The sequence below is a fragment of the Tiliqua scincoides genome, chromosome 1 (genome assembly GCF_035046505.1).
Source record: "Tiliqua scincoides isolate rTilSci1 chromosome 1, rTilSci1.hap2, whole genome shotgun sequence".
Taxonomy (NCBI): domain Eukaryota; kingdom Metazoa; phylum Chordata; class Lepidosauria; order Squamata; family Scincidae; genus Tiliqua; species Tiliqua scincoides.
This window is the reverse complement of record NC_089821.1, coordinates 294,012,425-294,036,612: the sequence shown is the minus strand read 5'-3', so window position 1 is coordinate 294,036,612 and position 24,188 is coordinate 294,012,425. Positions and strand designations below refer to the sequence as shown.

At 44.0% G+C, this 24,188-nt stretch overlaps 2 protein-coding genes across 2 annotated transcripts in view; both read left to right on the top strand.

The window, feature by feature from the left end:
* The window catches only part of CATSPERB (cation channel sperm associated auxiliary subunit beta), a 52,794-nt gene extending 43,887 nt beyond the window's left edge, over positions 1 to 8,907 (top strand). The window contains exons 22-25 of the mRNA XM_066624034.1: positions 1,136 to 1,274; positions 2,204 to 2,304; positions 4,209 to 4,283; positions 8,689 to 8,907. Of these exons, the coding sequence (XP_066480131.1) occupies positions 1,136 to 1,274; positions 2,204 to 2,304; positions 4,209 to 4,283; positions 8,689 to 8,907 (534 nt within the window). The remainder of the gene's footprint in view (positions 1 to 1,135; positions 1,275 to 2,203; positions 2,305 to 4,208; positions 4,284 to 8,688) is intronic.
* A 7,614-nt stretch (positions 8,908 to 16,521) lies between these two features.
* PPP4R3A (protein phosphatase 4 regulatory subunit 3A) overlaps positions 16,522 to 24,188 on the top strand; it is a 32,695-nt gene continuing 25,028 nt past the window's right edge. The window contains exons 1-3 of the mRNA XM_066628433.1: positions 16,522 to 17,031; positions 21,031 to 21,086; positions 23,646 to 23,744. Of these exons, the coding sequence (XP_066484530.1) occupies positions 16,890 to 17,031; positions 21,031 to 21,086; positions 23,646 to 23,744 (297 nt within the window). The 5' untranslated portion in view covers positions 16,522 to 16,889. The remainder of the gene's footprint in view (positions 17,032 to 21,030; positions 21,087 to 23,645; positions 23,745 to 24,188) is intronic.

Here is a 24,188-nt window from a genome sequence, read left to right as displayed (position 1 = left end):
AAGTGTAATAAGCTTATACTTAGCAAGAGGGAGAGCAACTTTTCCTATTCATCCTAGTACAGCACTGTGATTCCTCTAGTTCAGCGAACTGTTTTAAAGTTTCTTTTGCTTATGTGAACTGCTTTTTGAACTTTCCTTGTTGAAATGTGGTATAAATATTTTATTCTGATAATCATAATAATACCACCTAATTAAGTGGAGTTAAAAGTTTTCTGTTGAGAACTTTTGCTCAAATTTGGAGGGAGTTGAGCATGAAACATTTTTATCACTTGTGAAGGGGGCAATGAAATGGAGGGGGCATTTTAATGTCCAAACTAGAAATATGCTTTTGTAACATAAGGTCTTCTTAACATAAGGGTAGCTGGAATTGGGCAAGTATACAAGTTGGGGACCAGCTGAAGCAATTCCTGTTTGTTAAATTAACTTCATACAAGCAGGGCAGTCCTCAGAGACAGATTCATGTCCAGTTCTCTCTCATCTAAAGGAAGCAAAATCAGTAACAGTGCCCCTCACCACTCAGAGAAGTGGTGCCGACTACCTACTTCCAGGTGGTTCTTGAACAAATTTCCCATCTGTCCATGGCAACATTTCTCAAACTGTGGATCATGACCAGATTTTTGGTGAGTTGCAGGCCCTGTAGCCAGGAAGCTGCAGACTAAAATGGCGCATGACCTTGAAGTCACTTCAAGGTTGCACCGGTGTTCAACCCGCCTCATTGGCCATAGCATGCTGCTTCTTGGTCCAAAAATCAGGTCATAACCCACTAGTGGGTTGAATGAAGAGGGAGACCTGGAAAATACCCAGTGAGACCTGGAAGCAGCTTTTCAGTCACACTCCATTTTAGTTTGCAAGTTCGTGGCCTTAGCAGGTTCCAGATCCACCGTGGACAACAAAGTGGCTTACTGAGGTGAGTAGTTTGAGAACCCCTCGCTCATGGGACACACTGCACCTTGACACCTGGCTAGTAACAGAATTATGTAGTTGTGCAAAATTATTTGTCTCACCACATGGGTAACCAGAACCACCATGGATTACTTAAACATGTGAAGTCCTGTTAAAATCCATTTAGGATAGAAGTTATGTCGGTAAAGAATATCATTTTCATCATGAACAATTCAGTATTATTTGTCTTTAGGCTCTACGAATGAAATATCCTGTTTCAAAACTTTCCCTCAATTTCACTGTGAAGGATGCAGATGGACTTAAGGTCTTGTCAGCCCCTTTTTTTATCACAATAATAGAAGTCAATAACAGAACAAACTGGGAAATTTCAGGTAGGCACCCAAAGAATGTTGGGATTTATAAGTAACTTTTCCATGTGATCAGTTTTTTTTTGGAAATATTTGTGTCCTCATCTTAGTTTCATAGTCTCTTGCCAGATAATATACTGTATCCAATTCAAGAGTAAGACGGTATTCTAGAACTGAGCTGAAAGATTATTTGCAGCTCACTTTCTTTCTTCTTCATGGTCTTTATACGTGTCAGATGGAGGGAAGTTTATACAGTCAGACAGAGTGAAGTTTTCCATGTACCCTGAATTGACCTTAGAAGCTTCTAGCACTTTATCAAGCATTTTGCCTCTGCTCTTGAGTGAAGGGGACTCATCCATTTTTGTATACCTCAAGTCAGGAAGGACACCAAATCCCTCAGTTCCTTTCGGACCATTTTCAGCAACATCATTGGAGCACTCCCTCTTTTTCCCTTCATCCCTCAACAAACACCCAAGCTTACAATTATATATATTATTTGTATAAAATAAATGTCAGTATTATACATGTACCGATATTTTCATAGAGTGCTTAGTAACTTTGTTAACTCTGCCTTGTTGTATGGCAAGCAATGTCACTTTTTTAAAACTGTTGTGCCACCTTGTGGACTTCTGTGCAACTTTGTAAAAATTTTCCAGGCAGATGAGGATAAAATTATAACTGCACCTCAAGTCAGTCCTGTGGGAATTGGCCTTCAGTCCTGTGAAGAACAGCCTGGCACAACCCACCCAATGCTTCCAGAATGGCTTCAATTTGGAGCCAACCAGAAGCAAGGGGATGGGAGGGCTCATGGTGGGCATTGTGACTCACCAGTGGGGTGCAATCCACACTTTGGAAAACTCTAAGCTACTGTATACCTTTTTATGACACAAGAGTACTGGGCTAATCCTTGCTTTATAATTAGCACTCAGGAAACTGTTTTATTTATTTTTCAGGTCCCAGGGAAACATCAAGTGTGGTAAAAATAAGAAAATATTTAGCAAAGAAACTCAACACAACTCTGTATAATCCAGTTGGCCTGCATCTAAGCATATATGTAGGTTTCAGAAAAATCTGGGCAAGGCCAAAACTGGGTACCCAAGCTCCTCTGACTCTGCTACTCCGTATCCATTTCACATTAAAGAATGACCTTATTTCATTCAAATACACATAATCTGCTATCTTGGAGATTTCATATGACTGGCAAAACATAGTTTAATGCTGTTGACTTGCGTAGTTACACATGTGGAAGAGACTTTCTAGATACGCAGCTCATCACGAGCTAAAACTATTTGTGGACTGTACCACTTTAGACTGCTGGTGGAAGACCCCATAATTGAACACCAAACAAAAATCCTACATATAGGAAAACTAAGCGCCCAATGCTATGCTGCCCTGGGGCACATGGTTCATGGCACCAAAATGGCCACAGCTGTATTGTGCAGGGCCAGAGCAATAGCTGGAGGACTCCTCAGGTTAACAGAACATAGGTTCGCTTACCCTGTGTAGAACTCTAGTGGCCCCATTGGGTTTGCTCAGATCTGCGCCAGCTACTTGGCTGGTACAAAGTCAAGGAGACCCGTGTCAGGTTCCATGGCTTGGTGGGAGAGGGGAAGGATTTGGCGGCAGCCTGCGGCAGCCTTTACCACCATCCCTGCCCCCTCCTGGGCCCAGTCTTCTGGCCCTTCCTTCTTCTGCCTAGTTTTGCCCTCTCCCTGCCTTCCCCCTGCCCTGTAAAGCCTTCCCGATGCCGAGTGGGGACACACACTGGCCGGTGCTCTTCCTCACATCCTGCCGGAGCAGAGGTCCAGTGCTGTGTGATGCTGGCCTCTCAGCCAGAGCCACATGTTCCCCAGTAGTGGTGAAGTGCTTTATGGCACCTGCATGACAGCCGTTGCCAGGGCATTGTGTGGACTGCCAGCACTGCCCTGGCATAAGACTGGGCTGTAAGTATCCCTCATACTTAATTTTCTACACGCAGGGAGTTTTTCTTATATTGGAGAACTCTCAACTATAACATTTTTGTTAATCTTTTCTATAAAACATGGCTTAAGTCAGTTCCCATTTTCCTTAATATCTTGGTTTTTTGGGAACAAGGGGGGGGGTCACTCTGCTGGAAGGCATCATCACAGTGATGTTTCTTCTTCTCTGATATGAACTGATATGAACTGTCCCTTAAATTATCAAACCCAAATTATCAAACCCAAACCCAAAAGTCGTCCAATATCATTATATTCCTCTAGGAAGTGCATCCAAAATTTGTACTGGTTCAGCAACCAGTGAACGAAAGCACAGCTCCTTGGTCAGAATTCTCCAAACACACAGTAACTTCTACACACTGTTCTCCTACTGAAGTAGCTTCTTTGGTGAACAGGTACACTGATGGCCCAATTCTATTGGGCTCTATGCTGCTGCAAAGCAGAGTGTGTTTTACAGCAGTTGTAAAGTGCAACCTGCAGCATTCCAGCAGCACAGAAGCCCAATTGTGTTCAATAACTGTAATTGTGTTCAATAAGTGTTCCCCTGCTGTTCTTCCCCGGCAACCAATATTCAGTACACTAATATTCAGCGTATCAGTATACTGCCTCTGGATATGTAGTTAGCCATCATGGCCAATAGACATTATTAAATCTATGAATATATGAAGTTTCTTTATACATAGCTCATTGGCCCATCTAGCTCCATGTTACCCACACTGACTAGCAGCAATTCAGGGCTTCAGACAGTGATCTTTCCCATTCCTACGTGGAGATGCCAGGGTATGAACCTCTGAACTTCTGCAGACAAAGCACATGAGCTATGGCTGTTCCATAAACTGATCATATATTAGTTTGTTTTGTCCCCTTTGAAAAAGGACCACATCACGCCACTGAAATACATTATGTATTTGAATTGATTTTGTATTTCTAGAATGAAAATTGGTTAGCAATGTATAGTAGCAACTTTTTTCTTTTTTCACAGGGATCTGAGCTTTTCCATTTCAGGGTATCTACTATTCCTGGAGTCTCCTTTTGTAGTTTATTTGATGAATTTCAGGTATAGTAAGCAATTAAATATTTTTAGCGATACCAAGATAATGGGCAAGCCAGTCTAGCCTGTCTGCCTGCTTTGGGGAAAAGATAGGAAGATGGAGGAAGTGGCAGCTCTAGATTGGGTAGCCCTGAAGAGCTGGCATCCAGAGGGGTAGCCATCTTGGTCTGTTTGCAAGTAAAATGAATAAAAGAGTCTTCTATAGCTCCTTATAGCCTAACCCAGTGGTTTTCACACATTTAGCATTTTTAGGACCTACTTTTTAGAATGAGAATCTGTCAGGACCCACCGGAAGTGATGTCATGACCAGAAATGACATAATCAGGCAGGAAAATTTTTAGGAGTCCTAGGCTGCAATCCCACCCATACTAAATCCCATTTACTATCATTGTTAAAAGAATATACGTAGTAGCTTGTTTATTATTATTATTATTATTATTATTATTATTATTATTATTAATAGTATTTATATACCGCTTTTCAACTAAAAGTTCACAAAGCGGTTTACAGAGAAAAATCAAATAACTAAATGGCTCCCTGTCCCAAAAGGGCTCACAATCTAAAAAGATGCAAATGAATACCAGCAGACAGCCACCAGAACAGACAGTGCTGGGGTGAGGTGAGCCAGTTACTCTCCCCCTGCTAAAAAAAGGAGCACCCACTTGAAAAAGTGCCTCTTACCCAATTAGCAGGGGTATTAAAGGGTTAAAAGTACAGATCTGTAACATTTCCCCAAATGTAGTCACATACCATGGTAGCATCAAGTCTAATATATTAAAAATAAAATATTGGAATGGAGACCCATCTGAAATGGGCTCGCGATCCACCTAGTGGGTCCCAACCCACAGTTTGAGAAACACTGGCCCAACCAATGTATTTCAACCTAAGATTTTTGCATGCGGCTCATGAAAGCTTATGCTGAAATAAACTGGTTATTCTTTAAGTTGCTACAATACACATTTCCCCCCCTGGAGAGAAAGTTATTTTATTATTATTCACATTTTTATCCCACCCTTACTACAAGGAGCTCAGGCTGATGTACAGTTTGTCCTCTCCTTTTGTCCTCAAAACAACCCTGTGAGGTAGGTGAGGCTGAGAGAGAATGACTGGCCCAAAGTCACCCAGGAAGCTTCTTGGTTGAGCATGAATTTGAACCTCACTCTTCTAGGTCTAATTTGCTCTACTGTCCTTGAAAAGGAGCTGGCATGTGGTGGTATCTGGATATTTCAGGAGGAAATTTTTCTCTGGTTTTTTTTTTCCCTTGCCCAGTTAGGAGGCTGGGGATAAACAGGAAATGAAAACAAAAGAGAATATCGCTCTAGCCAAATAAACTAATGGAGTAGCCTTTGTTTAGGGAGGCATGATTTCTTCCACTTCACTGTGAGCTTGAATCTTTTTCTTGCATTTTTTTCCATTCCATTTTTTTCATTCATGGGTTAGCCCCAATTGCAAAACCATGTCCTAGAGATAGTATTGATAAGAACATATGAAGAGCTCTACTGGATCAAACCAGGGATTCACCAGGTTCAGTACCCTGTTTCCCACAGTGATGAATTTTTCTAGGAAGTCCACAAATATATGATAGTGCTACAAACCTCAAACCCAGTAATACTGTATTCTCACAGTAATACAGTGATTCTCAAACTTTTACCACTGGGACCTACTTTTTAGAATGAGAATCTATCAGGACCGGAATTGATGTCATGACTGGAAGTGACATCATCAAGCAGGACAATTTTGAACAATCCTAGGCTGCAATCCTACCCACACTTACCCAGGAGTAAGTCCCATTTACTACCATTGTTAAAAGCATATACATAGTAGCCTGTTGAAAGTACAGATCTATAACATTTCTCCAAATTCGGTCACATACTATGGTAGCATCAAGTCTAATATATTAAAAATAAAATATTAAAATGAATGAGGACCCACTTGAAATTGGCTCGTGACCCACCTAGTGGGTCCCGACCGACAGTTTGAGGAACACTGGTTTAATAGAAAGCTCACACAGAGCCAGGCTGTCTGAGTACAATAGGCATACATCAGAGGCATAGCTAGACCATCTGATACCCAGGGCTCATAAATTTTTGACCCCCCCTTATGACATACAGTGTGCCGCTTTATCCAAATGGATCTGCACAGCCTCTGCTGGGCTCAGACAACCCTTCAGACGACCCTTGAGGGGAGCAGAGCTCCCCTCACCTCCAGAGGGGGCACATGTGGGGGGGCATGCAGGGGCCCCCACGGACCTGATCTGTGAATAAGTGAATCCATAGATACAAGATCCACAGATATGGGGGGCCCCCCTGTACTGCCCTTGCATCTGGATGTTCACTGTAGCCAACATGGTTAAAAACCACTGATTGACCGATAGTCCACCATGAATCAAAGTCAATGTACAACACCACCCAAACTTCCCACTACCCCACATTAACTTCTAACTCCTCCTCCTATTAAACAAGCTACAGGAATTCTGTGTGACCTGAAAGACTCTGCATACAAGTAAAACTCATGAGAACATTTTTTTTCCTACAATAAGAAAGTTTAAATCTTAATTCCCTTCTTCTATTCCAATTTCCACCAAAGTTCTAACCCCCCTTTCATGATTCCACTCCCCCCCCCAGTTCTGGTGGGGCCCACTTTTAAAGTCATGTAAGCCAGTGATCAACAACACCCAAACTTCCCACTACCCTACATTTATTTCTAATCCCCTCCTCCAATCCAACAAGCTGCAAGAACACTTTGTGACAAAACACTGAGAAACACAAAATTACAACTTCTTCCTCCTCCCAACCCCCTACCTCTCTCTATTGCAGCTGCCTACCCTTTGAATTTGGGTAGCTAGGAAACAGCAAGCAGGCGAGGAAGGCAGAATTTTCAATGTGTAAAATGTTCTTAACGGAGCCACTGAGACTCCCTCCAGAAATTTTGAAATACAACCACGCTCCACTCACAGTGCTACACACAAGGATGCATTGGAGCTGCATGTATGAGGGCTTCCTAGTGTTCTCCATGGGACCACCTTTGAGAAGAAGCAGCACAGCCAGTAAAAAATGCATTTAGTTTGCATTTCACTGAAAGTTTTCTGGGAACACAGTTGGGGGGGAGCAAAGGGATGCTTTTGTTGCACAAGAATCTCTTCAGTTTCTGTTAGATATGTTTCACTTTTTGGTAAGAAATTAGGGGACACTTAGAGAGCTTGCTCAATTAGTGTCCCCCTAACTTGGATGCAATAGTGGGGAGTTCTGTTCCTGGAACCCCTGGGGGTACCATAACCTGCGGATATTGAAATCTGTCGATCAGGGCGCACCAGGCCTCCAAACACAACCAGAGCTGTGCTCCAGTCACTTCTGGAGGGTGCTCTAAGCAGGGCCCAGTAGAGGGGGGTAAAGGGGGTAATTTGTACCTGGGCCCAGGGTCAAAAGGGGGGCCCAGGAGCCAAAGAAGGTGGGCCAGAAAGTTCCTAGGGTCTTACATTTTCCTATCTGATCAGACTTGTTGCCCGCATGGGATGCTGGCAACACTGCCACAATTGGGGATGCTGGGGAGACTACTGATGCCACATGGGTTGGTAGACTTGGGTTCCAAAGACTTTTCCAGCTGCCTCTACCCTCCCCCCCCACTCTGTTTCACCCCTCCCTGCCCCTCTTCTGCATGCCCGTCACCACCCTCCCCTGCTCTGTTTCACCCCTCCCCCTTTGCAAAAGGGCCCAAAAGAAACTTTGTATCCCCTGATAAAATTCCTCTCAGAGGCCCTGGCTCTGAGGCCCAGAGAGGCCATGCAGCCTCCCAGAGGCCTCAGAACAAACTCCGAATGTGTCCAGAGGGCACAGGTCAGTCCAACCCCACAGGTTCAGAACCTGTAGATAGTCAACGCTGCAGACGCTGAATCTGTGGATAAAGAGGACTGACCTGTACATTCTTAGGATGGGAGGGTGATGTGGCTGTCAGCTGTTGCCAGGGTTGATTCATGAGGTTAAAAAGAAGAACTTTTGATGAGGCGTCTTGGGGGTGCTTTGTCTCCCTCCCACATGCTACTCACCTTGCAAGGACATCAGAGTGCTGCCTCTTCTCTTCATGATGTATCCCTCTCATCTGCCACCCAGGGCATACTGCCCCCACCCCCTGCTCACTATGCCTGTGGTGTACATGGCCGTGCAACGTGTAGTATTTTACCAAATACAAAATATAATTGTGTTTTTTAAGCACTCATAAAAACATAGTATCCTCTCCACGAACCACAACCCTGAGAAAATATGCAAGTGTGGAACCCCACCACTTATATTGGCATCTCCCTGCTATCACTGACACTTTTCAAAAGCCTGCCAATAACATTTGTATTCAAAAATTAAGGCAATCATAAAGCTTTGAAGGAGAATGACTCTTGGAATTATAATGTTTTCTATTGCAGATTTATATCGATGACGTTCCATTGGCTTTCCCAGGAGGAAATCTTATAAATGCAGTCACGGCTATATTAATAGGAGGCATTATTTTTCTGGCATTCATGATGCATGTGTATGAAATTCAGATTGGACATATTTTGAAGGCATTTAGAAAAAACAAAGTAGCATCAAAATCGTCTGTCTCAACACGTTCAACAACTTCTACTGAAACTAGTAAAAAGTGACTATTTAGACAATAACGAAGTCATCTACACTTTAGTTATCAGTAATTTTATATGCCAACACATGGGTAACTCTTCTATCCTTAACAGGCCATGACATACTTTGGGGGGGGGGGGTTTAGGACAATTTTTCAGATATAAAGGAGTTTATTTTTTCCTCATAATTTAATGAGTTTTTAGCCACTATTAGTCATGTTAAGCAGAATTTTATTTGGGTGAGAGGGTAATGTATTCATAAAAATATACATACTTGCTGTCCTGTATCTTTTACGTACCAGTTATTTCTTGACTGAAGGTTCTATAGCAAATGAATTGCAAAAACTTGTCAGAAATAAAGATAAAATGCAAAAGCCAATGATCTCTTGAAATAATAATGGAGAAAACTATGAACAAATGTAAAGGTTATGTTTTTGGGGAAGTATGACAAGTTGTCTCAACTTTGAAAGTCTTGAATATTTATCTTCCTAGTAGGGGATTCCTGTAAATCTTTCTCTAGGACTTAGCCAGCAGCCCTAGGCAGGTCAGCTGAATGCACTTGCTCAGCCTTCCATTGTTCTTGTTGGTATACCTCTTGTAAGTATTGGCTAGTAAGAAGAAAATCTACAATTTTATTGCAAAACACAGTGACACCTCTCCTGATGAGTGTGCATAGATATGCACATAGGTTCAGCTTATTTTGTATTAACTGCACTGGCTGCCAATTTGCTTCTGGATGCAATTTAAAGTGCCAATTTGATCACAGAAGTTCTTCAAGGCCTGGGCCCCATGGCCCAATTTTCCTAAAATACCACCCCTCCTTGAATAACCCACCATGCGTATCACATTCCTCTGCTCAGATCCTGCTTTAGATTCCAGTACAATGTAAGATAAGAACAGTTGTGGTTAGCAGGCACTTTACATTTGCCAGGCTGGGACTCTGGAATGGCCTTCCTCCCAACATCTGCAGAAATTTCAGAAGTGGAAAAACTCACCTCTTCCAGTTCACATTTGGTACAACAGCATCCCTTTTCTTTGCTCCAGTTACCAGGTTGTTTGTATATTGCTTTGTGTTACCTGGAGGGCAGAACAGGGGGCTTATACAGTGGACCCTCCGTATCCATGGGGGATCTGTTGGGGGGGCTGGTGTGGTGCCACAATAACTTACCTGGGGGCCACGTCCAGCCCCCAGAAGTCGCTCATGACCTCCTCACAACTCAGAACATCTCCTGGATGCTAACAGAAGCCACTTCCAGGTCGTGTCTGGGTGGTCCTCTGAGGCCCTTGAGCTGTGGACTTGGCATCCATGGATGCTGAGCCCATAGATAAGGAGGATCCAGTGAGCACCATTTTGAGGGAAATGAACATACTCTCCTTCTTGTCAATGAGCCATGCTTTTGCTTCTCTGTGAACCTTAGCTGAAGGAAAGCAGCAATTGGATAATCTGACCTCTCTACCTAAGCTTGCTGGCTTGCTCTACCTAATCTTTAACTAGTTTTTAAAATAATCATTTTAGAAAACATTATCATATTCTTCTGGGGATTTCCAAGTTAGTCAAGTCCTTCAAGTGCCTGAAGTAAACCTGTGGATTCCAACCTCACTTTTTCTCCCAACCTAGCCCTAGAGCCTTCTGTCCCCCTATGAGGATCTGCAGTTTTCTTCTAACCAAGGTGTCATGCCTCAGGACCCTCACTGGGGGACGATGCCACTCACCTGATAGCACCATAGACCCTTTTAGGGATGGCCCCTCCTGCGGGGGTGTGGCCCTGTGGGAAGCCCGACCTCCACACATGTGGGACCAGGCTGGGAAAAGGAGCAGCCCTGCGGGTCCCAGCAATCAGTCCCCAGGGTGTCTGCAGGCGGCCAAGCTGAACGGGGAGGACCCTGCTATCCCCTGGGGACAGATGCGAGCCACCTGATGGTGGGGCCAGAATGAGCCCGCCCATCTTTCTTGGCTGCTGCCAGCTGCCAGGCCCCTTTGGTCCTGCCTTGGAAGAGACGCCAGAGTGGGCCAGACAAGGATGCTGCCCCGCCCTATCCCAACCCCTTCCTCTTTTGAACACACCGGCCCACCACTTTTGCTCCATCCAGGAGGGAGCGAGAGGAGGCATCAGTGCCCTGCTTCTCCCCCCTCCCCTCCGGAACACAGCCCTAGCCACATCCTTGCCAAAGGAGGAGAGATCCCTTGATGCCAGGTATTGGAGCCCTACCCCGAGAGCTGAAGAAGACCCCCGGGACAGATGTGTCGCTGGCCTAGTCTTGTGACCTGAATAAAGAAGTTGTTGCTTTGCCTCTGCCTCTTTGGTAAGCCCACGCCTCCATCTTCTCCCTTTAGACCTGGTGGTTATGTCGACAGGAGGCCCCTTCAACATCCCGCTCCCCCCTTGGAGAGGAGCCAACGCAACACAAGTCTAATCTCTTCGAGTTACAGAGAGGTGCCTTTTCTTTGAGTATCCACCAGTCAAGGGTCCAAGAGTTGGGGAGCAAAACAAGGACGCAAGCAGTCCCATACTTGTAACTTCTATTTGCACCTAAAATGAGCAGATGCAGTCATGTGGAGCAGCAGAATTGGAGACAACAGAACTTAGGAGTTTGCCTAGCTGTGCTGTGATTTGAGAAGAGCATGAGCAAGTTGTCGCATAAAGAGGTGCTGCCTCTGATTCTTCCCCAGATCCATGAGCTAATTGCTAGAAACAGCAACAGGAAGATAAATCCTCAGTATGCTGTATGTGTAGTATTTGCTGCTCTGCTCTTCTGTTAATAGGATTCAAAAAATTTGATTATTACAAAATTTAAAATGCAATGAAATAAAATATAGATAAAACAGTAAAACAAAAATTTAGGATCAAGGTACACATTACCATAAACATGTAATGCAGTTGAGTGTGGGTGTATGTGTTTAAATAACTGCCCCAGGGAGCTATGTTAAACATAGCAGACCAGGATGGAAACCCACAGCATGCCTGGCAGCTGCTGATCAGTGTGATCCCCAACTCTCCCTCTGTAAGGTTGCTTGTTTCAGACAGACTCTTACTGCTGTGCAAACTCCATGACAGACAGTGATATCACTGGTGCAGCCAAGCCTCACTGACACCTGCTACTTTGCCATCTGTTGAATAACTTGAAAAGGCAAAAGAATCCTGCTGGGATCAGATGGTTGGCAATCTCACTTGTGTGTTGGCCTTTCAGACACTGAGCCATCCTTGAGACTATGCAATGAAACTTTTAACTTGTTCACACTTCTTGTCACTTTGTTGGCAGAGAGGGATCCCTCCTCCCCACCTCAGCTGCTTCTTACCTCAGGATGAGACTCTGCAGAAGAGGTGAGAGTGGACTTTCTGTTGCCATAGCTCAGGAGCTGCAGTATCCTCACCCTCTAATGCCTTGGGCTCCAGCAACGGGAACAACCCCAGCAATAGTCACAAGCCACCTGTTCTCTGCTGCCATAATGTACAAAGCAGAAGGTCATGGGGGACGAGGAGGATCCATCATGACAGGTATGCCAAGTTACTCTGATGCAGGCGCCAGCAATGATGCAACAGGCACACTGTGTGCAATGTTGCTGCAGGCATCTCCCTTATGAGGGAAGGCTACATCATTTGGGGTTCTTCCATCTAGAAAAGAGGAGCCTGAGGGAGGACATGATTGAGACATACAAAATTATTCATGGGGAGGGATAGAGATATGCTCTTTCCTTCTCACACAACACCAGAACTAGGGAACATCAGCTAAAATTGAGTGTTGGGAGAGCCAGGGCAGACAAAAGAAAATATTTCTTTACTCAGTGTGTAGTCTATTGAACTCCTTGCCACAGGATGTGGTGATGACATCTGGCCTAGATGCCTTTAAAAGGGAATTGGCCAAATTTGGAAAAGTTCATCATGGGTTACAAGCCATGATGTGTATGTGCAACCTCCCGATTTTAGAAGTGGGTTAGCTCAAATGGGTGCAGGCCCCTTGTTGTCTTGTATGCTCCCTCAGGCATTTGGAGGGCCTGTGTGGGAGGGTGGCCTACTTCTACTTTCTCTTTTGTCCCTGCCATGGGTATTTCTAGCTAGTTACGCAAAAAGTTTGGAGAACTCTTGGTTATAGCAAGTCCCTTTTCTGGGCTCAAACCCATCTTGATTCCCAGCCTCTCTGTGCAGGGGGCTACCAGCACACTGGGGTGCTATTGAGGCTTCCTCTGTGCCTCACTTCTGTGCCTCTCCTGACAAAAGGGTTCCTTCTAGCTGATAGACTCCCTGTAGGGACTCATATTCCCGCTATTAAAAGATTTGTGTGTTTAGATCACACAGCTATGGCTCCCATGGGAGCTATCTTCCTTACCTTGACCTGCTGCAGTTTAAAAGATATTTCTTGGAAATGTTTGCTTGTATGAATAGCATGCGGGGACTTGAAAACTGCTTTGAAAACTTTGGACACATTTTAAGAAGGCCTCTGATAAGCTAGAGCAGGTTCAAAGAAGAACTAAGGGCGCAATCCTAACCAACTTTCCAGCACTGGCATAGCTGTGCTTGTGGGACATGTGCTGCATCCTGCAGTTGGGGGGCAGTTAGGGAGGCCTCCTCAAGGTAAGGCAATGTTTGCTCCCTTACCTTGGAGTTGCATTGCCCTTATGTCAGTGCTGGAAAGTTGGTTAGGGTTGCGGCCTAAGGTAGTGAGGGGTTTGGAAATAAAGTCCTATGAGAAATCATTAAAGTAGCTTGATATGTTTAACCTGAAATCAGAAAAGTTCTGAATTGAAACCACATTACCTCACCACTACGCTACTGAATCATTGAACCTATGGGGAAAATGGGGTTAGGTTCCAAGGGACTCTTTTCACCGTACACGCTATGCACTTTAGGAAACTGAATCATAACTTGATCTCTGTGAGGCTGGGTGATAGTAAGGGCTCATCTGCATCTCCAACATTTGATGCTTCCTTCTCAGTGCTGGATATCCTTTGAAAGTTGTGGCGATAGTGATTTCTCTGTGCTGGCTATCCCTCAACACCAGAGATCAGCAGTGAGAAGGAAGTTGCCGCACCTGTCCTCCTCCACTGTCTCTTGGTTCCTTCCCTTAGCTTGCCCCAGCCCCAGAACAGCCCTCAGGTAGCCTTCCAGAGACCTGTCGTCATCTGTCTCTCATCATTGTCAGGGTTGTGAACGTTCAGTTGTAGTCCCTAAGATGGTGGGGCAAGCCTGGAAGTGGACACAAATGTGCCCAATGATTCTCCATGGGCCAATATCAATGTCCTGTAACATTTCCCCCAATGCACTCACATACTGTGGTTGCATCAAATCTAATACAGTGGTTCCCAAACCATGGGTCGGAACTCATTGGTGGGTCACGATCTGATTTTTCATGGGTCACCAAAAGACCAGATAACTGCTTGTCGCAAGCCCTGAGGCTATTCACAAAACAGATACTGTAGCTGTCAAATACCCTGCAGAGAGCTCAGCTCCTGCAGTTGCAAGATAGCTGCTTGTTGTCCTACAAGGAGCTGAGCTCCTGAAGTTTGCAAGCGCGTGTAAATATAGAGAGGTAAATATTTGAGGGTCTTTTTCTGGTTAGTATAAATAAATAAATATTATTTATTTCTATATCTCCTTTATTAAAGTATGGTAAACCTAGGTGGGTCCCGAATGAGCAGTGGTTTCCAAACTGGGGTATGTGTATCCCGAGAAGTACTAGCCAGGACCTTTGGGGATATTTGAAAAAATTGAATAATGGTGGGAAAAGGCAGGACTGTATTGGAATTTGTGGGGGTGCAAGGCAGAAAGGAAAGGGGGTGCAAGAACATGCGCTCCAACTGCTTTCTGACAGGGAAGCTGTTGGAGCAAATGAGCCCTTTGCCCAACCAGTTGCCTGGCCAGCTACTGAGGGTGCGCTTGCAAGACAAGAAGCAGTTGGAGCACAAGCGCACTGATGGCGTCATGATGCTGCATGACATCATTACGTCAGGCATTGCCCTGGGTGCCACAGAAGTCCTTGGTATGCCTCTGGTGTTGTTTTAAAAAGTGGGTCCTGGTAATAAAAAGTTTGGGAACCACTGGTCTAATGCAACAGTTCTCAAACTTTTAGCACCGGAACCCACTTTGTAGAATGAGAATCTGTCAGGACCCACCGGAAGGGATGACATGGCTGGAAGTCACATCATCAAGCAGGAAAATTTTAACAATCCCAGGCTGCAATCCTACCCACACTTACCCAGGAGTAAGTCCCATTTATTATCATTGTTAAAAGCATATACATAGCAGTCTGTTAAAAGTACAGGTGTGTAACATTCACCCAAATGTAGTCATATACCATGATAGCATCATGTCTAATAGATTAAAATATTGAAATGAATGAGGACCCACCTAAAATTGGCTGGAGATCAACCTAGTAGGTCCTGGTCCACAGTCTGAGAAACACTAGTCTATGGATTAAAAATAAAATGCACATTGAAATGAATGGGGACCCACCTGGAACTGGCTGGAGACCACAGGGGGGGCAAGCCACCTAGTAGGTGGGTCACGACCCACCTAGTGGGGGTGGCGACCCACAGTTTGAGAAAGGGTGCCTAGCCTAGCCCAACCAGGGCTGGAGGAGCGAACAGGTGTCGGGGCTGCCCTGTTCTCCCGAGCCGAGAGGCCCCCAGAGGCAGGGAGCATCCTGGACCCGGCCCTCCGCGCACCTGGGCGGCGGGGCTGCTGGCCCTTTAAATGTCGGCGCGCGGCCCCTGCAGCCCGGCCGGGAAGCCCCGCGCCTGCGAGCTAGAGGTGAACCAAGATGGCGGCGGCGCCGTGACTGAGGCAGCACGAAGGACGGGACGCAGCGCCTGGTGCCAGTTCGGCCCGCGGGGTCCCTCCCTTTGCCCGCCGCCCGGACTCGGCAGCGCCCGCGGCCGGCCAGGGAGCCGCCGACCCTCCGCCGCGGGAGCGCGCGACGAGGAGAACATGGCGGCGGCGGAGTCGGGCGGGAGAGCGGCCGCCGCCACAGCCGCGCCTGAGGGGCTCGCGGGGGAGCCGCGGAGCTGAGCCCACCTCGCCCGCCAGCCAGCCAGCCAGCCAGCCGCGCCTTCTCCGGCAGGGGGGCTCCGACGCGGCCCGGGCAGCGGAGCCGGGGAGGAGGGAAGAGAGCGGCCTCGGGCCTCGCCGCGCCTAGCCTCGCACAATAGGGCCGGCCGGGGAGCCGCCACCGTCGACGCCCGCCCCCGAGGCCGCTGCCCTCCGCCTGCCGGCGTCTGTGGCCGGCTCGCCCCCGCCCCGCCCCCTGACAGTTCCCTTAGCCGCCCCCGACCGGGCCAACCTCTCCCGCTGACGGCCCCCGACTTTGCCAGCCCTCCTCCCCACCCACCGCTCGCCAGCGCTCCTGGTTACCTGTCACCCCACCTGGACCTGCACCCATCTAGACCCCCACCTGTCACCTTTACCCCCACCTAGACCCCCTCTCTGTCTGTCACCTAGACCCCCCTCTCTACTTGTCACCTTTACCCCCATCTCCACCTTTACCCCTCACCTAGACCCCTCTCTCTGTCACCTTTACCCCTCACTTAGACCTTTGCCCCCACCTAAATCCCTCTCTGCCTGTCACCTTTGCCTTCTCTACCTGTTACCTTAACCCCCCACCAAACCTTTACCCCCCACCTAGAGCCCTTTCTCTACTTGTCACCTTTACCCCCCTCTCCCTGTCACCTTTATCCCCCCACCTTTCACCTTCCCACCTTTATTCTGTTTCCCTTTGCTTTCAGCCTCCCTTCGCTGCCTTCTGCACCTCCCTCTCAACTCTAACTTTGCCACTTCCTGTTCTCTCACGTTCTGCAAAGGGACCATTTTACTGAAGAAGTCTTGTGCCATTTTGCTTTGGCCCCCTTTGGGGGGGCTGGTGGTGATGAGGCAGCTAATGTAGCAGCAGCAATAAAAAAACTGACTGAGGTGTTGTGTTACCCTTCATCTCTTTCCTGCTCCCTTTACTGAGGGGGCAGAGCCCCCCCCCCAGTCTCATCAAGTGTTACAGGCCCTTGTGGTGTGGCAAGAGGCAGGATGACTGATACCAGGAGGAGGGTGAAGGTATATACTCTGAACGAAGACCGACAGTGGGACGATCGTGGCACTGGACATGTGTCCTCTGGCTATGTGGAAAGGCTGAAGGGCATGTCCCTGCTAGTCAGGGCAGAGAGTGATGGTAAGTGTCTGAATTTAGTGACCATGTACATCAATGGTATTACTCTTTCTGTTTGCATGATAGGATATGTAGTAGTAGTTACATGTGGGTGTCTGAATTTGTTTTGTGTAATTTTATACACAAGCGTGAAACTAGGTAAAAATTATTCTCTGTAATTTGTTGGCATCTTAACAGAAACTTCCTACTGGTTGCTGGTGGTTATACACTGCTTTAGGTATATGACAATAGCAATATTGGTATTATATTTTAATTTCTGTCCCAGTAACTGCCTAGTCTAGAGATAGTCTTTGTTTTGACTGCTGATACTTTAAAAGTAATACCCAGGAAGGTCAGTATTCATTAACATGTTTTGCACCTCAAATATATTTGCATTTGGAACACCATGCTACAGAATGTGGTGTGATGGTACCTGGCCTAGATGCCTTTTAAAAGGGAATTGGACAGATTTATGGCAGTTAAGTCTGTCACAGTTTACAGGCCATGATGACTATATGCATCCTCTGGGTTTTAGAGGTAGCTGAATGCCAGATGCAAGGGAAGCAGCAACAGGATAGAGATATCTTGTTGTCTTATGTCGTCCCAAAGGCATTTTGTGGGCCACTGTGAGATACAAGAAGCTGGACTAAATGGGCCCTTGTCCTGAAAGAACAAATAAGGATCTCATGCTCTTATGCGTTAAACCTTTTTTCTACTAAAGTTGTTTTAGGTAGCTCAGTTTGCTGAATTGTATACTGTGGTGTCAAAATTTTATATTGAGCATTTGAATGCAGGTGACAAGGGCATATTAAGAAAATATTTTTAAAGTTTGCATATCTACTCAGAAGGAAGTCCTATTCAGTTCACTGGGGCTTACTTCCAGGTAAGTGGGTGTAGGCTACCTTTCACATCCCATAAAAAGTAATTGTAAAAAGTTCTGTTAATTTCAGTGAACATAGACTGTGTCCTATGCAATTCCTCATGATGTCCTCAGTGATTCTCTTATTTTTTTTACTAATGGTGAGCATGCAGAAAGTTAGCTACTCACTTTTTAACTTTTGTCTTCATCTCCCTTTTCTCCACTCTCGAGGGGATTCATAGTGTTGCATCTGGACAAATTATGGATTCCCAAGATTAATGTACAAAAGCATATCATTTTGTCCTGGCCTAAACTTCTTTCTTAATGCTACAGTGAGAGATTTTGTAGAACTTCCATTTGACATCAAGTTGCTTTGATTATTACAAATTAAACTTCAAGCTTGGTACAGTTAGTGACCTCTTATTTATCAAGGTTATTCTGTAATCTTTAACCATAAAGCTATTTTATTATCTCTTCTCCTTTCTATTGTCAGTATTTTAATTCTGTAGTGGTCTTTTTTAGGTTGCTGCTAAAACTTGTTTCTTCTTTCTAAAAATAAATATAAACAAAAATTTCTTGGACTAGGTGACAAATAACAAACCAGTTAATTAAAGCCTGATTCTGTGCTTGTTTCGTTGAAAATAAGTCTTTTTTAATTCATTGTGATGTTTCCATGTATAACTATATTACAGCTAACAAATGAGTGTGCATAGGCTGATGCAGTTAGTTCTATTGTTTGCATGTTGAATCTGGTGATGTCTAGGTGGACACTAAGTAAAACTAAATATGTTTAGTAGAAAAATTATTACAAGTGTACCTCACATGCTGTAAGGTTGTAAGGCTATTTACTAAACTTTTAAGAATGCAGTTAATCCAGTTTTCTTTTTTAAGTTATTTTAGGCTCTTCACATTTGTTGATGTCCTTCTTTGGTCAATGAAATGTAAATATCTCTATAAAACGCCATATGATATGATATGATATGATATGATATGATATGATATGATAGTTTTAGTGATTATACCCAAATCAGATCTTGTAACCTATCAGTTTGGACACAGTCCATCAACCACATCTTGGACTGCTAGGTATTTGACACACTTCTTTCTTTTTTGCAGTCCCAAACAAGCAGTAGAAACAGGAAATTTATCAAGCCCCTGGTGGGATGTCATATATGGTAGTGTCGACTATTTTCCATGTTGAAATGAGCACAGGGTGCCTGGCAGTGAACAAATAATTAAAAATAATAAAACAATATCAAAAATACAAAAGCAAAAAAACCAGTACATTTCAAATACAGCATTGGCATAAGACAAACTGTAGTTTCATTGATCTAATACATTTATACTTCAAAACCATGACCAGAAAAAGTGTTCAGATTTTTTTAGAAAAATGGCAAGAGAGGGATCCTGACATCTCCTTGGACAGAGAATTCCATAGAAATGGTACTGCCACCACATATCCATTAAAGATGAGATGGAGAGCAAGACTTCTGAGGCTGATTTTAGGGCCCAGGCAGGCTCATATGAGACAGATAACCTGGTTTCTCACCCAAGTTTAAAGGCCAATCTCAGCGCTTTGAATTGAGTCCATAAGCGCTTTGAATTGAGTCCATAAGCCAGCAGTAAGTATCAAAAACCCCTTTCTTCCCCAGCAGTGGCCCGATTGGGGCAATTGTGTTGCTGCCTTTGCCATCTCCCTGCCTGTTAAGATGGCAGAGACAGGGCTTCCCTGGCTTAGGATATCATGATGCCCTAGTTTAGGAACCTCTGCCATAAACAAATGGGCAATCAATGTGAATGGTATAATATGGGCTCCTTTGCCCTTTTGTAGTCTGAATATTGCAAATATTTCTCCAAACTCATACAGTTTTAGGTCTGTATAGTGGCATTTACTTTCCAGACTAGAAATTTTTTTTTTGTGAAAATCTTTCTTGGCCCCTAAATAAATTTCTGTGAACCTTCTTTATGTTGCTGTACTAAGGCAACCTCCACCACCAAACCCAGTATCTCTGGTAAAGTTGTTAATTGTTTAACCATTAACTTTGTGAGTTTAAAAGAAACCTTCATATTTATAACTGTCAAAACTCTGTTAATGTACAGTGATGCTGCTTATTCTTTTCAGGACAGTTGTCCTTTTAGTCTGGTAGAAACATTGTGGTGACTTAATTCAGGCAAGTGTCTCTGCCTACATGTGAATTCCTTGCTGACATTGCAAAATGTATTTTACACTCTTCTGAAAAAAGGTTTTTTAAGTAGACTTGAAATAGGTCTAACTGTATGAAATGCTTTGTTTAGGAACCGGAAAACTTAACTCTTTAACATATATGCTATTTCAGATAAAAGAAAAACTGTTGACAGCCACAGGATGCTTTCAGACTTGATTATACTTTCCAAAACAGTAGTAGTCTCGCTCAATAAAATTAAAGAATATAATTAAATCTTATTCCAGTTTTTTACTTCAGAGTGTCCTTGAACATATTTCCACTGTCTTTACCTAGACATGTCTTTTTCCTTGTGGGCTAGACTTTCTGATGCATTATTATTCACCCATTGCAAACTGTATAGATCTATGCATACAGCTTATGAGTATCTACTTTGCAGGACAGTGTATTTCCTTCATTGGTTGTGTCTGTGCTGTCCTACGTTAGATAGGGACCAAAGTGGTCCCACTCAGTGTTTTCAACATGACTGAAAAAATTCTCTGGCCTGGCCAAATACATGTCTTAGTTTGAAGTTGCCCCAAAGAAATGATTTAGACCAAGGTACAGGCCTGGTTAGTACTTGGATGGGAGACCGCCTGGGAATACCGGGTGCTGTAGGCTTATACCATAGTCTTTCGAGACTGAAGGTTGCCAACCACCACATAGGCTGGTGGTATTAACCTAGCAAGGTTTGTGCATAATCCTTGCTTAGAAAATCAGTAGAATCTTCATAAACTGTCCTTCAACAAACTTAATACAAGTATTGTATCATTGTGATACTTTAAGAATTTTAACAAGCATTCTATAAATGTTTACAGGATCAGTGATTAATTTCTAAATTGTTCTTCAAGTGGGTGTACTGTATATAATATGTCTTGTCTGGATTTGTTGTTTACAGTGTACATGCAATATCACTCATTTCTAGAAAGGAAAAAATACAATATTTTCCTCCCTTTTGTTCAGGTTCTCTTCTTCTGGAGTCCAAAATCAATCCAAATACTGCATACCAGAAGCAACAGGTAACAATAGTCAGTTATCTTTCCCTGCATAAGAGATTTTTGATTGAAAATGGAAGAAGTCTGGCCTTGCTCTTGCTGGTCCTGCCAATTCAAGGTGCTTTCAGGCTGATGCTGTTTGGGATGATGCACCTTGAGTTGTGAACTGCTGCCGTGACCTAGGAGTGTGTCTCTCGTTACTTCAGTGGCAGCATTGTAACAGTAGCATGGTAATTGTTCATATCTCCAGCTTAATTTATCACTTAATTACTGTAGAAGCTTTTTATGTACGATGCGTTTTAGGTACACCACAGGGTAAATAAAATTGTTAGTGAAGCTAATTGTTCACAAACTTACCAAATTCCTAAATGGGTCTTTTAAAGTAATTATTACAAATTACGGCATAATTCTAACTTCTGTTTGAGCCGGTGCAACCATACCTGCACACCTCAGAGTTTCAAACGTGCTGTAAGGCATGTTTGTGGCTACTCAGAAGCCGACTGGACCCATGAGGGTCCAGCAGATCTGGATTGCATCCCTGTGTGAGCTGGCACAGGTAAAGTTGTACCAGGTGACTCGGGGTGTGGGGAGGGTGGTAGGGAGGGGGTGATTTTGGGGAGGGAGGGTGGACGGGTGTGGGACAGGGGTATTGATGAAACAGGCCTCCATATCCTAACCCCCCTCCCAGCTGGCATAGCTTTAACCAGGCTTCCCAGATTTGTGCCAGGTGTATAGCTAGCATAGATCTCAGAAACCCCATCAGTGTGGCTGGGACTTTACTGGAGGTAAGGGGAAATATATCCCCTTACCCTGAGGATACCTCCATTCTGCTCCTAAGCTGTATTGGTTGCAGTGCGGGCCATGTGACCTGGCTGCACCGGTGCAGTTTAGGATTGAGCTGTCCGTCTGTTAAGAGTGGCAATGTTCCCATTGTTGTGCTTGTCAACATCTTTTTTTTTTTACAGATTTACTTTGAGTAGAATCAGTTGACCACTTGATTTTTTTTAAGCCACCATATATTTTCTAAGTACATAAATCTTTACCTCAGATGGAGATCAGCTATAGTCCTTGGTATGTTGTGTTGCTGGGAAGAAAAGGAGTAAAGTTAAAAACTTAAACTTTCACAATGAATCAGTATAAGTAGATTAAATATGTAACTGCTCATATCAACTATCCCCTTGACTTGGATTTATGTTACTTGCAGTGCTGTTGAAATAGCTTTTACCCATACTGCTATGGTAACACCTGTATCTAAATCATGTGGAAGATGCCGATGATATGGATATGATTTCCCCCTGTTCAAAACTAACACAAGTGGAAGGGAAGGCAAAAGAATAGGGCAGTATAGAAATATTGGCATGTGGTTGCTGGAAAATGAGTTGTATGCTGCTAAGAACTGACAAAGTGTACCTCAAGCTTAAACCCTTCTAGAGTACAGAAACATTGTAGTTAGTCTATCTGTTTCCATGGGACTGTCCAGTCTTTTGCACCAAATTCTGCATTTATATCTGTTTGTTGCACTTAGTAAGTCTTCCCCCTTCAATACCTTTTGCCACATTTGTCAGGTAATGTGTTAGAAAAGCTTCATTGTAGATGATAGGTGTTCTTGAACTGATGGGCAAATTAAATAACAAGAAGTTGCTGGGATCCGATGCCGTTCACCTGCAAGTTCTTAAGGAACTCGTACATAAAGTGCACAACTTTTATAGTAAATATAACATTAAATCAAATCCATACCTGATTACTGGATAATGTCAATCCACTTTGGGGAACTTTATGCTTGTAAGTCAAACTTTTACCCTAAATAAATTGACAGTGGGTTTAAAAAAAAAAACTTTTTCCTTCCACAAGAACCATCACTTCCACCAGACATGGCAACAGATTGCACCACAGTTGATGCAAACTGTGCTTCTTATAAGTGGCTCTGCAGCTGCCTGGCACATCTTGCCTACTGGTATATCCTTTTCCATTTCCATCTGGGCCAGGCCAGATGGGACAGTGCTTGAGTACCACCTACCATACTGTGAAGTACCAATAGTGGTGTAGCACTGATATAGGTAAACACATTACATTGAAAAAATGGTCACCAGGTTTCTGCATAACATGCCTTGCCAACCTGTTACATACAAAAATTTATCATTGGGCACTTTGACTGAGATGATCCTGTGGATGTGGTATACCTAGCTTTTCAAAATGTTTTTAACAAACGCCCTTGCCCAGAATATTTTTTCATTGGGAAAAAGTCGTAGTTTCATACTTGTATATTTCCTTATACCGCTGATGGTCAAGTATGGTAGTTCTTAGGTTATCTTTTGTCCATCATATCTTGTGCAATTGAAAGTGCAGGTGAAACAATGTACTACTTGTACCATGATTATTTTTGATTTATTTTTTGATATTTGCGGTTCCGAGAGGCTCTTCCATTCAGACACTGGCCATACTGAAACCTTAGCTTCAGCAAGGGTCTGCCTCATGCCTTCAGACTACACCTCTGGGACGGGAGTTTTAGAATTTGTAATTTTTAAATGTTATGAAATGTTAAATAATTAAGGCTTAATTAAGCATACATTTTAACTTATTAAGGATACGCTGATTGTGTGGTCTGAAGCAGAGAACTATGACCTGGCACTTAGCTTTCAAGAAAAAGCTGGCTGTGATGAAATCTGGGAAAAAATATGCCAGGTAAGCTTTCTCTCTTGAACATTCAGACATAGATTTTGTTTTACACCGTTAAGGGGGTATCACCACATTTCTCAGATAATTCAGACTTTTAAAACTTGAGCTTTATATAGAAGCTGATGAAATCTAAGTATCTAACTGGACTGAACAAATAGCAGAGCAAAATATAACTATTGTTTGCAGGGAAAATACAAAAAATAGTCTACTCTTCCTTCAGTAGTGTGCATCACAGAGCAATCCAGAAGTCGTTCCTTTGCTTGGTAAGCAGAGGATGTTAAGATAACGGTAGCCAAAATATACACTTGCTAATTTTGAGGAACAAAGTTATTTTTAACCATTAAAAATGCACGTGAGTGAGAGCTGGCAAGATGTCCAAGCTTGATTAGGGTGTTCATTTTTATTAATGGAACTAGGCCAACTCAAAACAGCTGCCAAGGGTACTATCAG